Consider the following 18,007-nt stretch of genomic DNA (forward strand, 5'->3'; position numbering starts at 1 on the left):
AGTGGCTACGAGATTAACAGAGCCTGGTAATGCAGTGTTTATCTGTCTGAAGGATTTTAAATGTCTAAAAGTGTGCTGATACCCTGTGTAATCATGGGATAACAGAGCAAGTAGGACAACTCTGAAAACATTGTGTTTTATCTTTGTAGGTTAAAAATGTGATTTTTACTTTTTGGTGGTTGGAGCTAATCACCCAAAGCTGCTGCTTATCTCTGCACCAGCAGCTGGAATGCATGGGAAAAGAGGGGATCCAAGCTCAAATATTGTTTTGGCTCTCTGCCCCTTGTACATATTAGTAAGATGGTTGCCAACAAGCCAATCACCATCCATTTGGGTTTTCAGGCCAAGCAATCACTCTGAATAGATAGATGCTGATCTGTCAGATGTTGTTAGCTATAGATAAAGGACTTGAATGATAGGCTTTACAATCTCATTTTCAACAAATCACATACACTTTACATTAATACAACCATCTTTGCATGTCATGCTATTGTGTTTTCATTTTCAGTGATTTTTCTGACCTTCCAGGCAGCTGTTTTCTTTCATTAATGTATGGTGTGTTAAAACAAAATCAGTTATCAGACTCCTTAATCCTGCCAGTGATATGCAATCTATGACAACAAATATCAACTCTGCATGTACTTTGTCAAAGTACTCTGTCATTATGAGTTAGTGTGGTGTTCACATTCCGAATCAATCTTCATTTTCCAATGATACCAAAACACTGACAAAAATGAATGCAGGCAATATTTTCACTGTGATGGATTGCACAACTCAAGCAGGATTCAACAGTTCACTGATTGAATTTCACATCTTAGAAATGAACACAATCCAGTGGCTTAATGGTATGAGATCTGAGATGACAGTATGTAAATTCCAAAAAGACAACAAGACCTATGTCATATACTGTGAAAGTGCTGCATTCAAAACTTAATGTGGTAAAAAAAGGTATCAGCATCAAAATGTACTTAAAGTATCAAAAGTAAAAGTACTCGCTATGCAGAATGGACCCACTCAGATTGTTTTATATATTCTATATTATTGGATGGTTGTTATTATTATTATTGATGCATTTATGTGAGCAGCATCTAATTTGGTCTTGTAAGGGCTCATTTTAACTAACTAATACACTGTTATGAGGTTTAATTAAAAAAATGTCCACTCACTTTAAATTTATCATAATTTTTTATGTTAAATTTTGACCTGAAAAGTAACTAAATAGGTCAGCTAAATGCAGTGGAGTAAAAGGTACAGTATTTGCCTCAAAAATGTAGTGGAGTAGAAGTATAAGGTTACATAAAATGTAAATACTCAAGTACAATACAAGTACCAAGTCAAAATTGTACTGCCTGTCAGTGGTGTCAAATAAACAGCAAAACATATGAACAGATGAACCCTTTTTATATTAAATGTTAATCAAAAATGAAATAATCAAATCAGGAATCAAATAATCAAGAATCAAGTAATTTTACTCAAAAACAGTAGTAGAGCATATTTCCATGAATTGCTACCATTTGGCAAACACTAAATCAGTCAGTATAAGACCTAATTTATTTATATACATACATATATTGCTCATGAAGTTGGAATAAAATATATTTTTTACCTCTTTCCATGAAATGATTGCGACAAAGTGATTAATTCTTGACAGATAAATTGTACATCTTTTCAAAACTTTATTAATCAATCTCTTCCAAACATAAAGCTTAGCTTGCCTGAATGTGTTTCTATGATAAGTGGTTCATGTGAGCCACCAACATATTGCATACAGTAGCATAATGATGTTACGACAAAGTTCAACATACTTCAACGTATTTTTAGTAGGATTTTTAAAAGCGCTGAGCTACCCCATGATTGAATTCACCACATAACATAACATAACATTATAATGCTATATAAACATAATGGGCATACAATTTTAATGCATTGACTAGTACATGATCATTATTTCTGCCTGAGTCATGCCAGGCAGATTTTCATTGGCATCGGTGGCTGTTTAACGATGGACTCCCATGAGCCCATGCTAATTCATCAAAGTCTGTCTTTTGTTATTGTTTTGATTAAGGGACCCCTAGTGGCAGAAATGACATACTGTGCATTTAAGGTTAATGTATTATCAATACACAGTTGCTCATAAAGTTGGAATAAAATATATTTTCCATGAAATGATTGTGACAATGTGATTTATTATTGACAGATAAAGTGTAGATCTTGTCAAAACTTTATTAATTAATCTCAATAACAGAGGATTGTGTCTGGAAACAAAATGATTCAAATTTTATGGCCAACTGTGTATAAACTGCAGCTATAGAGCTAAAACCTAGTCACTTATATGATAAATAAAAGAAAATGAGTGAGCTCGAACATATTTTCTGAGGCCTCTGCAGTGAGTGTACTCAAACACTACTGAGCCAGTCACTTTCTGTTTGAAGCTGCAGCCTTGTGTACAGAAGAGTTAACACTGTCTCCTTAAACCAGAGTTCAGCTGCGGCTCTGCTTACTCACTGTCCACCTACAAAACTGTCAGTGCTGACTTTCCTCCAGCTAAAACTGCTGTTTAGGAACAAAGCTTGTACAAAATATGGAGGCTTTTTGTTCCCCTCACTCCACTGTTGAATACATATTTAGATAAATGAGCTAACTGAGTGATAACAGTCATAACAATTTGTCAAGAAACGCAGCATGAAAGGTCATAGCAGGAAAATGTGTTTATTATCATGACAAGATATGCTATCAGCCATGAACTTGTGTGAATTGATGTGTTTGCTTTTCTTTGGCGTTCCCTTGACATTGCTGTACATCAGGGCAACGTGTGCTTTTAATTATATTTGACAGAGTACAAACAACCGCTAATGGGATTATATATTTTCTTACATCACTAATGCAGCTGACAGGATGACAGTTCTCCATATCTTTTGTCTCACAGTTTGGAGACATGGTGTATACATTATACAGCATATCCATATTAAAGACATCTGGCACAAAAAAACACTTTTCTCATTGTGAAACACTGGAGAAAAAAGCTAGTAGGTCGTGGGCGTGAGTCACCTACGGTAAGGCGTAGAAATGCCCCCTTCCTGCCTCTCATCAATCTGAAGTGTCCAAACAGCAGAGGCTGTTTTGGCCAGCAGCCATGTAACCCAGCACACATTAAGTTATGACTCTGCGGCACCTCCTCTGGCAGTTATGAGAGAGCTACTTAGGATGAAAAGTAACATATAAGAGATCCAAAGTCTTGACAAGTGATGTGGCGCACATTAGCCTCAAACTCACCCTGGGAATGGACTATTTCAGGAGAGTTGTGCTCAGAGGACACCAGCACATTTGTCATATCAGTTTGGATGATCCGTGCAATGTTTTGCTTTTAGCTTGACTCCATGTGCGTGTAATTTCCCTCTCTGCCCTCTGGTGTGAGACGCTCCGTACCGTGATAGACATATCAGTCCATCTTGCTCTACTTGACCATTTCAAATAGCAGAAGCTGAAATCTTCCCCTACATGTTTTCCATCCCAAAATACACCTGCAGCATCTTGATGTGTGTCTCTCAGGGCTTGCCAGTCAGTCATGACATTTCAAAAAGATTTACAATTTGCATCCTGTCTGTCAGTGCGCGATCTCTCAACTGATTGTGAGAGAAAGCGTCCATTATTGAGACTCAGCTACAGTAGAGAATAATCTCAGAGCTCATCACTCACACATCTCTCAGGAAGAAAAGTCATGTCACACTACACATCAGTCTGTACACTGATTATTTTATATATTCCTCATGTCATATTATATTTACTATGTCTTACATAAATATGTATGGCTTTGTATTAATTGTTTTTCCCTCGAATGTTTGTCCTTGTAACGTGATAAAACCACAAACATCCTGCATCTCTATGGAATCAGCACAATCAGGGCTCAAAGTGCAAACAACTCAAAAATGTATTTTGTGCAGAATAACACAGTTATATTTACATAAAATCATAAAAAATAGGAAAAATGTGATTTGAATTTCCATGCCAAATGTTTTTAATGGAATAAAATAAGAATGTATACATATGACGCTATCCCAAGTTCCCACAAGTGTTGTGAATATTTGAAGAAAATGGTTCTCCACAAACTATATTGAACTATTTGCGTCCTGTCCTCTCCTCTCTGCTCTGTGTAAACAGCCTGCAGTTCTGTCCAGTTTTCAGTGAATTTTTATCACTTGGCTGTTTATCTCAGCAGAATCAGTCATAGCTTCACAGTGTCTCTGAGGAGCAGAATTTAATGTTTTTAACAGGATGTAGTTATTCCAAACGGTTTATTTTTGACCATGCCCTAAATGAGACCTAGAATAAAATGATTTTGACAGAAATGTCACAATTTTAAGCTTTGTTTTGGTTACTTTTTCTTACAGAATCCTCTGATGTTCAAGGGCCGTCAGAGAGTTCAAATAGCCTGTTTTTACATTTTCTTTCTACGATAAACTGGGTATTTTGGCGATCTTTCAAAGAAAAAATATGTTCCAATACCACGGTGGGATGGGATCAAAGCAGCATTGCTTAATTTCTTTAGCAAACTGAGGCAAAGCACAACAAGCTGTGATCACAGCATTGACACACTCACTTTATTAAGTGTCGCAGTTACACATCGAGACTCAGCTGTTGTACGAAATGTGCTATATAAATAAAATTGACATCCAGAAGATATGGAGAAATATCAGAGTAGTGCAGCTTTACCGTTGTCAACATAGAAAAGTGGCTTTCTATTTGTTGACTCTCTCTCACATTGAGTCTGTCAGCCATTTGGATGCCATACAGTAACAGCGAGCTCCCAGGCTGTGACAGATGCTCTCCATCTGCAGCCAGCGGGAAACATCCAGGTCTGCTGTCCGTGGTGGGCACAGGAGGGACTGACATCTTCACAGGAAGGTGTGATCCAAAGATTGAGTTAGACTCAACGAGATGATCTCACTTGTTCTCCTCCTTGAGTGTGCGTGAAAGAAATGTACTGTTCTTTAAATAGTGAAGATGTGAGCTTTTCCTGACAGGAATTTCCTCTCACACTTTCCCCATGTCTTAAGCTCTTCAGGGGGCTGTGTGTATGTTTCTCTGACACAGCTTCACTGCATTTCAGGTGTGAGGAAGAGTGGACAAAGCTGTGTTATGTTGCAGACGGGCGGGGATGGGACTGAAGTCGGTGGCAGGTTCACATCTGAGCTGAGACAATATGTTGGGGAAACTTGGCTTCTCCTCTGGGGCTGAGTTAAAGATCTCAGAAAGAGTTAGGAAGGAATCCCCTGCTGGGAGCCAAGCTGGGAATGATTCATGGACTGCCACCACTTCCCACTTCAGCGATGTAATGTGTTTGTTTTCTGACAGCATGGTGATATCAGCTGTCCTAGTTCACATTCAGTGGTGTTATTTTGTTGTTTTAAATTAGCGTGATATCACTTTTGATATCCGAGCGAAAAACACCAAACCGATGCTGCTTGATTTGTTGTCTCACTGTGATCCCCAGCAGAGATTAACAGTGACATTTGAAATGTCAATAAATAGATTTTTAATTTCTATAAATAGATTACAGTATGAATGCAGAAGCTCTAGGCAACAGAAGAGGATTTTATTATTGGAAGCATTCTGGTTTCTGAGTTGTATTGATGTCACGTTTGAGTCTGTGTGGAGAGCAAAAGAGGTGGAAGACATTGGAATTGTACTATTAACAATTAATATGATTTTGTCATAATTTTTTTCTTTATTGAAATAATCAGCAGTTGACCCATACAGTGATGTGTATTTAGCTATTTGAATTTATTCTTTGTCTTCTCAGTTTTCATTTCATTCACATGTTGAATAATATGTTAATTATATTCTTTAGTTATTTGTTTGACATAAACAATCTTCTGGCTAACACTGCACTTCAGACTGGCATATTACATGTACACAGAAACATAGATGTGGTTTTTCCATGATGCATATTAAACACATGAAATCAGAGATGAACAAGCAGAGACTAGACTAGACACCTGGTTTATTCATTAAACATTTTGATTGATTTTGCTTCATGATACTCTTTTGTTTTCTACCTCCACTCTATGAAACAAGAGCCTGGAAAATGTTCAAATCAGACAGTGGGTATGTTAAGTGCCTTGGCCATAAACAAGGTAAAAAGGGTAGAATAAAAATTCACAAAACACATTGAACGTATCATGTTTTGCTGTCGTCAAGGTAACGGGATATGTCCCTGAAAGCTGTCGTCGCAATTCTGTTTATACCATTTAGAGCTCCTGCAGACTCTTGCTGTTAAGCACTCATCAGGAGCACCAACAAGAAGTGGGTAAGGGTTTTGGCCTGAAGGTGGAGACTGGGCCTTGGTCAGAGATTCAGGCGTGCTGTGCTCGTGGCTACTGTAACCTTCAGCAGAGATGTGGAGCAGGTTTTATCAGACTTTGCACAACTCCCTGTGGAGACACATCGGCTTTATACTAATTTTTCCACATATGGAGTCATACTCCCTAACACCTTTAAACACACTTTGATGTGTAGAATCAGTGGAGTTGGCCTAACAGCACCCCTAAAGCACACTAATTAACAACTTATTTATCTTATTTGTTTAATCCCTGCAAAAAAAAAGAATCCTGAGGTTTTTCATCCCTGTGAAGTTGCCAGGCAACCAGCAGAAACCCCGGGAAGTGGTGTACATTTGTTCGTAATGAACTGGTTAAATTATGTATATTTAGATATGTAGGCCTATATTTGAATATGATATGGATATATGATGGGGGAATATTTTTTTTATAATTATATGAGAGTAGAGACATGAGAGTATAGTTTTTAAACCATTTGAGTGTCTTTGTAGTCATATTGCATCTCTCTGTAGTTCTTTTCAGCATCTTTATAGTTGTTTTGGGTCTTTCGTAGTCAATTTGAGTCTTTGTTGTCGTTTTGTGTCTCTTTGTAGTTGTTTTGAGTGTCTTTTTAATAATTTTGAGTGTCTTTGTAGTTCTTTTGAGTGTCTTTGTAGTCATTTTGTATCTCTTTGTTGTCATTTGTGTCTCTTTGTAGTCCTTTTTCGTGTCTTTGTAGTAGTTCTACACCTCTTTGTAGTAATTTTGAGTCTTTGTTGTCGATATTTGTCTCTTTGTAGTAATTTTGAGTGTCTTTGTAGATGTTTTGTGTCTCTTTGTAGTCCTTTTCAGTGTCTTTGTAGTCATCTTGTGTATCTGTCATCATTTTGTGTCCCTTATGAGTCTATTTGTATCCCTCCATCTCTTTGTAGTTCTTAGGTCTCTTAGTTGTTTTTTCTGCGTCATTTTGTGTCACTTCCTAGTTGGTAAATGTGTCTTTGATTGACATTTTGTAGGTGAATGCCAGGTGAAGCCTCTTGCTGAGCCTGTGTCTGGTAGGCTCATTCAGTAATCCAACCGTGCACAATGTCAAAGCTTTCCTTTAAATTAAATTAAGTATTTACTATTAACATAAAGTGCTAAAAGGAAAATATAACAGTAAAAAACTTCACTAATGTCTGAAAGTTCATGGAGAAATGTCTTGCCTTTGTATATGTATGTTTATATTCCTTATATAATTTTGTCTTCAGTTTAATTATTTAATGAATTCTCATTCAGAGTAGATTATGAAAAAAATATAACACACAATTCAGCAGAAATGTGGCCTTGAATAATCCATTCCTCAGTGTATCCTTTTTCTATTGAAAGCAAATCAATCAGTTGCCTCGTTTGTTTCAGAGAGTGTTAAAGTAAAGTCATTCTGGGAAATATCTAACTGAAGTAGAGTTACACAAGACAGGTCAGCATAAGGCAGGTGTTCAAAAGCTGTGTAAAAGTTTCTACTAACTGTGAATACTTTCACTTTATTATTTAAAACTGCCCACTCACAATAAGGGAATATTTGAGTTACTGTATGTTTGCCATATTGGAAGGATCCTAGGCTGATCAGTCTCCTTCCACTGGGATCAGCCTTTTTTGTAAACAAGATTAAGTAAATATTTACATGAGAACAACCTTGGTCTATTGTGCTCCCTGGGCAGCAGGATGTGTTGGAGGAATGAGGCTTGTGTACAAAAATCGCAGCTGTCCAGAGCTCTGCGTTTTGATTGGCAGCAGGTCACAACCGACTGTTGTGAAATTGTTCTTGCAGCTTCTCTGCTGAAGCCTGTTCTTGTCTGTACATCACATGTTTGAAGATGTGTAAATCAGTGTAAAAATGTCTATGGAATAGAGCTGCAATTTGAGATTATTTTCATTATTTATTAATCTGATAATTATCTTCTCAACTAATTGTTAAGTCAATAAAAAGTCAAAAATATGTGAAGAAATGTCAAGTAGAAAGCCAACTAAACAACAGATGATGATATGAGACGGGGGGCAGAGATTTCTGTCAAAAGAGGGAACTACAGTGAAGCTCACACATGCATGTTTTAAGTATGTTTAGAATATGTGCCTGATATGAGCTTTTGGACACTCAAAATGAGCCTTCGAGACAAAATAAGTCTGACATCACTACATGACTTCACGCTGTCAGACAAGTACAATGGAAAGAAAAAGCCAAATGAAAACAATCAAAAGTGCATCTATTTTCAGTTAGTTTGATTTCATTAAGTGCCTTCATTTTAAATGTCTTTAAATGTCTTATTATGTCAGTCCAACAGCCAAAGATAACCAGAGGTTGTATTTTCTGCCGTTTTTTGCATTAAAAATTACTCCAACAATTAATCAATTATCAAAATAGTTGCTGATTCTGTTGATTGACCTATCGATTTGTCCGATAATTGTGAAAGTATTCAATGCAGGCTTTCAGTTGTTTAAGTTGCTGCTGTGTTTGTCCTTGAATAGTTTCCTCTGCTTTGTTTGCTCCGGGGAAAAAAAGCTTCCCTACAGGACATTAAATACCGCACACATATCACAATGATTCTTAAACCAACACCGAGTCTGATGTGAAAAATGATCATCATTTGCTTTCATAAATGCAACGACAGCCTCTCCACCTTCATACACCCTCTCTGCTATTGCTGTGTGTGATTTCATCCCTAATGATATCCAGGTGGGGCATAAGTCACGGAGACACTTTTATATATGATAGACTGTAGGTGTGGAGTCTGACTAAGCACTAATAGCACCCTGAGGGGACTCTGGGACGGTAATGACATTCAAGACCCGGCCATATTAACCAGGCGTAAGTCAGTGTGCATGCACTGGTAATAAATCAAGGGCAAATGGTCTTAGTGGCTCCGTGAAAGCAGGGAGCTCTTAGCAGCATCGCCTCATGAGTGGGCCGTGATTTCTCTGCCTCGTCCCGTCAGGGGCTGATTGCTGTACCTGCAGATTGCCTTACAGCCTGTAAATGTAATGAACAGCGCTCTATCTGAGCCGCTGTCATGTTGGATTTCGGAATCCCAAAGTGTTTGGGAGATTTGACAGCCTATACCAGCAGCTCTGTCAAAACCACTAGATCCTGATTGACCTGTGTAACATGAATCTAATACAGTTGCCATTTCATCCCCTCAGGTCTTGTGACTGGCTTTTCTATGACTCCACCCATCCTTGACAGCTCCAAAGACGACCTAGTGATTCCAGTCCACGAAACACTCACCATTACATGCAGGTATGTGTGTGAGTGTGTGTGCTGCTCTGGTTTGGAAGTGTACTTGGACTTGTGCATGACTTATCGTTTGTTTTTCCTACATTCATTCAAGTACTGTGGTTAAAGTTTGAGGTACTTGCTCTTATTTCTTGTCACTTTATAGTTTTAATCCTCCAGAGAGAACTTTTCACTTCATTACAATTATTTGATAGATATAGTGACAAAACTACTTTTAGAATTACCCAACAATATACAGTACTGTTCAAAAGATTGGAATCAGCTTGATATTTTTCTTCTTTCCTTCATTAGTTATTTTAACAGAAATAAAAATAGTACAATTCAGACACCTAATAAATTATGTGCATTTTGCCCCAAAAGAAGAATAACTTCTATTTAGTCAATGTTCCCACAGTGCTGAATGTTTGGAGAACACTGTTGAAACCATTTTCCCACAAAAATACCCTTCAATTTTAAATTGATTTTTCACTCACTAGAAAAGCACAAGCGACCCTCCGTCATTATCAAACCACAACGGTGCAATTGGGCTGTAAATATTTTGGAAGCCGTCTTTCTTTGGACGCTCTGCAGTTTACTCAGTGGTTGAACAGGTTTAAAGTGTGATTTGTCAGTTCATAGTACAACACAGCTGTCATTCCCTGATCCAATTCCAACAGTGCTATAACAAGCAACTCATTATAGACATTATTATGTACTTAATATTGGAACAGGAACCTGTTCCTATTTAAATCTGCACACGCTAAGCTTCAGTTGTTTTGCTTTTTACCAATGACTGGTGATTTCTATTCAGATTTTTGCACTTCTATACTTGGACTCCTTTAAGACAGACCTTTCATTTGTCAGTCTGGTTGAACTTTTATATAAAACATGACTTTTTTTGCAAACCCTTCATACAAAATAACATCTATTTGTAAGGAGTACTTTGTAACCTAAAAGCATGAAAGACCATTCAAAAATATGAAGCAGTGCTCTCAGCCATCTGGCTGTATCCAATCAAGCTTTTGTGTGGCAAGAGGTTTCAAACTTTTGAACAGTGCTGTATAAAATACCGAGCTGTCCATTTATTTTAAATCCAAGTGCCGAGCCTTTTACTGGATTGGGCTTCCAAATATGAGTATTTGTTGCTTTTAAGGTATAAAGTTTCAGTATAAAAAATCAAAAGCAGTGTACTTTGGGTCAGAAAAATGTGACATGCTAAGTGCCTTAGACGTGCATTCTGTCTAATGGCCAGCAGGGGGCGAGCCTAGTGGTTGCAAAAAAAAAGAAGTCAGACTGTATGAAATTACCCTATTTCTCACTTAATTTATTACCTCTGTAAACATTTTCCGGATGAGTTTACGGTCTCGATTACTGGTTTCAACTCTTCATTAGAGCATAATGTTGATTTTGTAAATTATGGTCCCATTTAGAGTAAAATAGGTGAGAAAGCAGGGTATGCTTTAGGGCAAGAGCTTTGGTACTTTTACTGAAATAACGTTTCAATGCAGGACTTACAGTACTTGTGATGGAGTATTTTACAGGGTGCTGTTGCTCTGAATAGTTGCTGCACCACTGACCACAATATTTGTGTTAGAAATAATTTCAGTCCTGTCTTCACAGCATTTTGTATGCCTTGTGTTTCAGATAAAAACATATCAATTCAAATAAGTTTTGTGTATGGACTTTAAATGTGTCCAACATACAACCCTTTGTCCTTAGACCGTGATTTCGCATAAGAAAAAAATGTGACTCTACAATTTATAATTCATCCAAGTCCATATGGAAAGTAGATGGCCTATAAGACATAGAGAGCTTTTGTTCTAAAACACAGCCAATGCTGATTTAAATCGAGTCCAAGTGAGATATGAATTCACCCATAATAACCACCCTTTATCCTTATGAGATCTCTGCTGTGCTGTCTGCTGCCAAGCTGTCACTCCATTAACCATTTTGTTTCTGTGGTACAAAACATAAATGCTGTCTTTGGAAAGCTGATGATACCTTTGGACTTTTTCCAACATAGGTCTTAAACAGTTGTTTGCATATAAACCTCACATGGCCAGCACATCTGAGCTCTCCTGGGAGAGGAGTATTATTTTAGTTGATTTAGTCTACAATATACAATTTTCTAAAGTCTAGATAGATAGATGTTATTCACAGCTGCTGAAAAAAAACTCAGAATACGTCCTCTCATTGCACTTTTGCGATATTTTGCAGTTATTTCCACTCATCACATTTTGGCAGTGTCTGCAAATGTGGACATTTGTAGTTCGTGGAGGCAGGTGCTGAGAGCATAGCTATCAGTTTTCAGACAGCCATTATGATTGCACTCAATCTCGCTCATAAAGCCTCCGGGTTAACATGTCCAACCATAACTGAATTCATGTGACAAAGCACAAAGCAAACAAGGATGTGTGGATGCACAGAGACATTTACAGCCACACAAACATGCGTAAACGGCTATTTGCTCACATGCATGCATACACTTCTCAAATTTCACAGCTATTATATGACTGGTAAAATGTGATTATTACAGACACCAATATACTCTGAATTTTTAATTATTGTGTTGCACTTTAAGATATTGCTTCAAGGACAAAGATGTCTGTGTCAAAAAAAAACTGCCATACAAGATAATTTTCCAATTTCACTGAGATAATTGTTAATAGTGGTTTTTCCCACAGGGCAACAATTGTTCAATCAGGTGGATAATAGTAAAAACTATAATTTTGAAGCCAAGGCTCTCGATGGAAGGCCTGATATAATAGAATGCATGATTTTACGCTTTAATGGCCGTGGGATAAAAACTGTGGTTTTAATGGGTTTCAATGGGAACATTTTTGTCTAAGAGTCTCGGTATGTTTTTTAGTTCCACAGTTCATTAGCAACCTATTATATGAGCTGAGGTTTACCTTCCAAAAAAAATGTAAATACATTAAAAAAATTGCCAAGAATAATGCATTAATGTAGCCAAAATGACTGAAAAAGCCAAAAAGTTGTCTCATTTTTATTTAAATCTCTCTTGGAGCAATAATCAGATACACATGTATATTGGAACAGTTTTTAACCTATCCTTTTGTTTCAAACTTTAACTGTGTGTGATGATTTATCATGCAAATATAAAATCTGTCCCATGTCCTGGCCTCCTTAGGGGACAGCACACTCTGGCCTGGGCCTGGCCTGATCAGACTCTGGTGGGACAGGAACTAACTGACCGTCAGGCCCAGCTGCCGAGCACCAGGGCCCCTGGGCAGAGGGTCGCCTTGGTGAGCGAGTGTCCGGGGCAGCCTGGGAGGCCGTACTGCAAGAGGCTGATCCTGAACAGGGCGCAGGCCAAAGACACGGGCCACTATCGCTGCTATTACAAGGATGTCAAGGCCATCATTGTCGGCACCACTGCTGTCAGCGTTTATGTCTTTGTCAGGGGTGAGTCACACTCCCACAGAACCCACCCACACACACCATGCTGACGATGGAAATGAAAATTGAAGGTCCTTGTCATCTTATTTCCAACCCTGAGTTTTTCTTTTCCATTTAGAAATCCATCTCACATAGCAGTGAGTCTGCACTTTGTGGGGCAATCTTGCTGTCTGAAGTTATCCTGTGTTTAAAGAGAGCGTTTTTGATCTCCTGCCTGCTTGACCGGGTCTGCAGCTCTTTGACTTGGCTGTGTGGGTCCTTTAGTCTTCAGTTTCTCTTTTCTTTGGGAGGTTCATAAAAAATAATCACAGTCCTCCTAATGAAACAGATCTCCTGTTTGAATGTGACTCCAATATCAAAGCAGCCCCTAGCATTAAGTGGAGTGGAAGTTGTTGACTTTGCCTCAGTAACACCCTGGAAGCTGGCAGGATATTAGAGATGCAAAGTCTTTGATTAAATAAGCTAATTCCCTTTCAAAATACACAAAGGATATGTGGTTAATATTTTATTATATTTTTGAATGTTTTAAATAAAAATTCTGGCAATGTCTTACACACTGCACCTTTAATTCACCTTCTCACAAGACTTTCTTTTTTAGAGCATGAAATCTGATAAGACATGCCAAGTAAAATAGGTTTTGCCACCATCCTTTCCCCTCTTGGCTTCACTGTGTCTCATATGATATTAGGATTCAAAGCCAGCACTCCTATTTCCTGTATTTTAGACCATCTTCAGGGCTCACCTCTTTGCTTGCCCTCGCCTGTCTCCATGTGCTCCTGGAGGAAAGTAGAAGGAGGAGTGGATAGGGAGAGTGGGAAAGACAGATGATTGTCATGTAAGGGAATCCTGCTGACCAGTCCACTCATGTGTAACGCTTGTTTATCCCCTCTGACAAGGTGCCAAAACAGTTTCCACAGATCTAACCAGGGGGCTGATCAGAAGCAGATGAAATCACAGCCATAAATTGGACCCAGCGTGTGGCGGGCTGAGAGGAGACGCATGTGGATTGAGTTAGACAGGCAGACGTCTCCCCTTCAACCCGTCCCTGCTGCACACTATCCTCTAAACACTCGAACACACATGACTGTAGTGTGCATGAACGTACTGTATAGGCTGTCTCTCTCACACACACGCACGCACACCCACACCCACATACACACACACACACACACACACACATAGGCTCATGTAAAATACACAAACACACACAGACGCCTTTTCACACTCATACCACACACACTCATATCCCCGATGGTTTGCAAACTCTTCTTGCCCTAGGCACGACATCTCCTCTTACAAAACCGATTGCACTCTAATACCTGCCGTGATTTATTGTGAAGAACTTAAACTGCGAGGTGTTGTGTATTATTTCTGTTACCTGTGTGTATTAGACTGCCGCGGGGCAGAAATATAAGCCTCTCAATAGGACCCCTTTTTTTTGGCTTTGCAGCTTTTAGTGCTGCAGAATAGGCTACAAAAATAATAAAAGGGCTTATCGGGAGAAAAAAGAAATAAGAAAAGAAGCGAGCACGAGTAATACAACATCTTTGGTACAAAAGTCGCTGGTAGTGACAGGAAACCCTGAGAGATAAACATTTTATAATAGTGTGCGCTCATGTTGTGGGAATATGAGGTTTTGTAGTGATAACAGCTGCAATGTAAATTGGTGACACAATTGCTGTGATGTCTCCGGAAGCCCTCCTGAAACAGCAGCTTTGAGTCACAGACAATAAAAAGGAGACATGAAGGTGTTAAGGAAGAAACACAAGAGATATTTTCCACTAACAGACAGCTTGGAGGGAAACTATTGCACATTTTTAGAAGGGGGATAAACCCCAGAGCTGTCCATCTCTCAGCTGACATGTAATAGCATCTCTTAATGCTATTTACTGTGTAGGGACTGACGGAACTGTTGTATTACATGTAATCATGACAAATTCCATACATGGTGTGCCTTGGGGGGTCATTATCAGGCTGTGAGATATCAGGCTGTCCGCTCATGAAGTTACCTCAGTAATAGCTGTCATTACCCCGGCTGGTAAGGGTTACCCTTTAATAGCTTCCTGTTTCTCTCTGTACCCAGACCCTGAGCAGCCCTTCCTCAGGAGAGGCAGCTCTGATAATAAGCTGGGGACCATTTTAGTCACCCGCTTTGCCACACACATCACAGTGCCATGCCTGGTCACAGTGCCGGATCTGAACGTCACTCTCCTCGCGGTTTGTACTCCCCACAAATATCCATTTCCTCCAATCAAAGCTGTCAATGATTCAATCTGAAATTACTCTATGTGTCATCTCAGTATCCTTCGACACTGGAGCCGAGCGGGATGACATGGGACAACAAGCGAGGCTGGTCCATTCCCAGACATATCTTGGACAGTGCACCGATGGTCATCGGACTTGTATGCACCGCCAAACTGGGAGGCAAAGACTACGAATCCACCAACTACCTTATCCATCAAACAGGTAAAAAAAAAAGATTTGTGTTAACTCCAGAAGTTTAAAGGGTTCAGTCTCTTCTTGTGTTCCAGCAAAAACACAGAGGATCACACAAACCTTAACTTCAGCAGCTACAATAATACAACTGACCCAGAACAAATATTTAAATTAGATTTGAAGCTCTGCTCTTGTTGAAAGAGAAATTAGCAAGGAAATCAAAGGTGGCGCTACACTGACTGCCCTGCCACTATAAATCTGCTTGGCAGCCAGTGAGGCAATTACGCCTTAATGCTGACAATGTGAAGGATTTTTATTTCATTATGTCATTTCCTCGAAAATTCGCCTCCCTTTTTTTTAATGTGGGGATGTGTGCCATTATGCCAGCTAAATTAAAAAAAAAAGAATGAAGAGAAAGAGAAGTGAAGGCATAATTAAATTGTTGGAAGATGAAGAGATTTCATGGTGAGCTCCCTCTGGTTGCGAGTGAACTCTGAAGAACCCAGAGGCTCTTTGCTATGTTGTGTGAGATCATTCACCTCTCACATCAGAGGGCGAAAGGAAACTCATACCCACCGCTGCCGGGCCAAAAGTAACAGCAGCATCAGTCAGAGGAGAAACTGAGAGCGAGTCTTCACTGCGAGCGCTAATGGAGCGTTTAAACAATCAGGCGATCACAGTCGGCCGCACAGACATCACCAGCATACATGGCTTTTTTGCACCCCATGTCATTTCCAGAGACTGCAGAGAGAGGTGGCTTGAATATCACAGATACTGGCCAGTGTCCAACGCTTTCTTGCTTCTTCTGCCTTATCTTGAATTGAGGCTTCTCTATAGCCTTTTCCACTTTAATTTCCTTGACTGATACATGGCTTGACACATGAATGGAAACAGTGCGAGCTTGTGACAGACAGCTTCTTTATAGTGAGATGGCTCCTCTGGTCCAAAGGAAAGTCATTTCCTCCGGGCCTGTGAGGAAGGAAAAACTGCTGACGATGTCACCGTGACCTCTCTCACTGTCTCCCCTCCCTCTGTCCCTCTGTTTCTACCTCCCCCCTTTTTCTCTTTCCCGGACAGGAAGTCAGGTTTACGATGTCAAGCTGTTTCCTGAGGACCCTGAAGTCAAGCTGATAGTGGGGGAGGCCCTCACCCTGAACTGCACAGCGTCGGTGGAGTTTGACGCTGGAGTGGACATTCAGTGGTCTTACCCTCGTAAACAGGTACGTGGCTGCAACCGTTGGTCGCATGTTGAACAGCACCAGTGAAAAAATACCAGAATTTCTTTTGTCTCACCAGCCGGACACTTTGGAGTACACTAAGCCCCACCGTGAAGCTCTGTCTCGTGCCACAGAGGCTGTTAGCATCCTGACCATCCACAGCGTCAACGTCTCAGACACTGGCGTATACAGCTGCAACGTCACCACCATGGACACAACACAAACCAAACAAACTCAGGTCACAGTTTATGGTAAGCACAAGCTCAGATCAGTGCAGTTTCCTAGTTGGTTTTCCTGTTGTTTAATAGATCTGTCTGTTCTCCAAATCCTACAATAAACTACACAAACTGGAAAGAAAGGGTCAAAGGTTTAATGCAAAACTTCTTAGACAAAGACACGGACAACACACCAAAACAAGTTTACTTGTCAATCACAAAGGAACCAAGCCCTAAAGCGTACCCTGCTTTATCATTTATTTTACCTTAAATGGGACTATAATTTACGAAATTAAGATCATGCTGGATAAAAAAATTACTTAAAATTTTCAATAAGAACAATAAAGTAATTGGGAAAATGTTTGCTGAGATAATAAATCAGGTGAGTATGGTCATTTTCTCATAGACTAATAGATTCAGACGTCTGCTGGCCATTAGAACGAACGCAGGTTTTATTGTTTATCTTTTAGGACTTCAAGGCTGTGTCCACTTCTTTTATACAGTCTAAGAATAGGCAATAGGCGTGCTTCCACTGAGTACTTTTTGAGATCTTTTGAGAAAGCGGCTGATTGTTTTGGCTACGCCTACTAGTTCCCTAGTTGGCCTCTGTTCTCATACAGGTACTTTTGTAGCAGCTAACCAACGGAGTTAATGTAACAACAGACCGACATGGTAAGCAGTGTTGCCAACTTCGGGTTTTCGTCGCTATATTTAGCGAATATTCTGAACCCTCTAGTGACTCTTTTTTTAAAAAAAACGACTAGCTCTTGCTAGTTTTACTACCTACTCGAGCAGGTACTTTCTGAGCCGCTAAACGAGGAAGTTGGGCGGATCCTCTCTCCCAGGCCACACCCATAGCGGCTCACTAGAGGGTACCTAATGAAAAATGTGCCTGATGGCTATCGAAACATTTGACCTAAAATCACACACAAGTGATCCACATGGTGGCACTAGAGGAAAAGTCATAGGATCATTCATCCTCTGGGGACCACGAATGTCTGTACTAAACTCTTGGAAATCCATTAGTTGCTGTAGTTGCTGAGATATTTCAGTGTGCAACAAAGCAATGGATAGATGAATTGGCTAACTGGAGTGATGCTGCTAGCATGGCTAAAACTAAAGGATCATATGTAACTTGCAATTAAGAGGATA

General features: G+C 39.5%; 1 protein-coding gene across 1 annotated transcript in view; it reads left to right on the forward strand.

Moving 5' to 3' along the window:
* flt4 (fms related receptor tyrosine kinase 4) overlaps positions 1 to 18,007 on the forward strand; it is a 53,355-nt gene that overhangs the window by 9,674 nt on the left and 25,674 nt on the right. Inside the window, exons 2-7 of the mRNA XM_059345784.1 lie at positions 9,495 to 9,591; positions 12,719 to 12,993; positions 15,071 to 15,204; positions 15,288 to 15,453; positions 16,501 to 16,643; positions 16,720 to 16,891. Of these exons, the coding sequence (XP_059201767.1) occupies positions 9,495 to 9,591; positions 12,719 to 12,993; positions 15,071 to 15,204; positions 15,288 to 15,453; positions 16,501 to 16,643; positions 16,720 to 16,891 (987 nt within the window). The remainder of the gene's footprint in view (positions 1 to 9,494; positions 9,592 to 12,718; positions 12,994 to 15,070; positions 15,205 to 15,287; positions 15,454 to 16,500; positions 16,644 to 16,719; positions 16,892 to 18,007) is intronic.

This window comes from Centropristis striata, chromosome 12 (genome assembly GCF_030273125.1).
Source record: "Centropristis striata isolate RG_2023a ecotype Rhode Island chromosome 12, C.striata_1.0, whole genome shotgun sequence".
NCBI lineage: Eukaryota > Metazoa > Chordata > Actinopteri > Perciformes > Serranidae > Centropristis > Centropristis striata.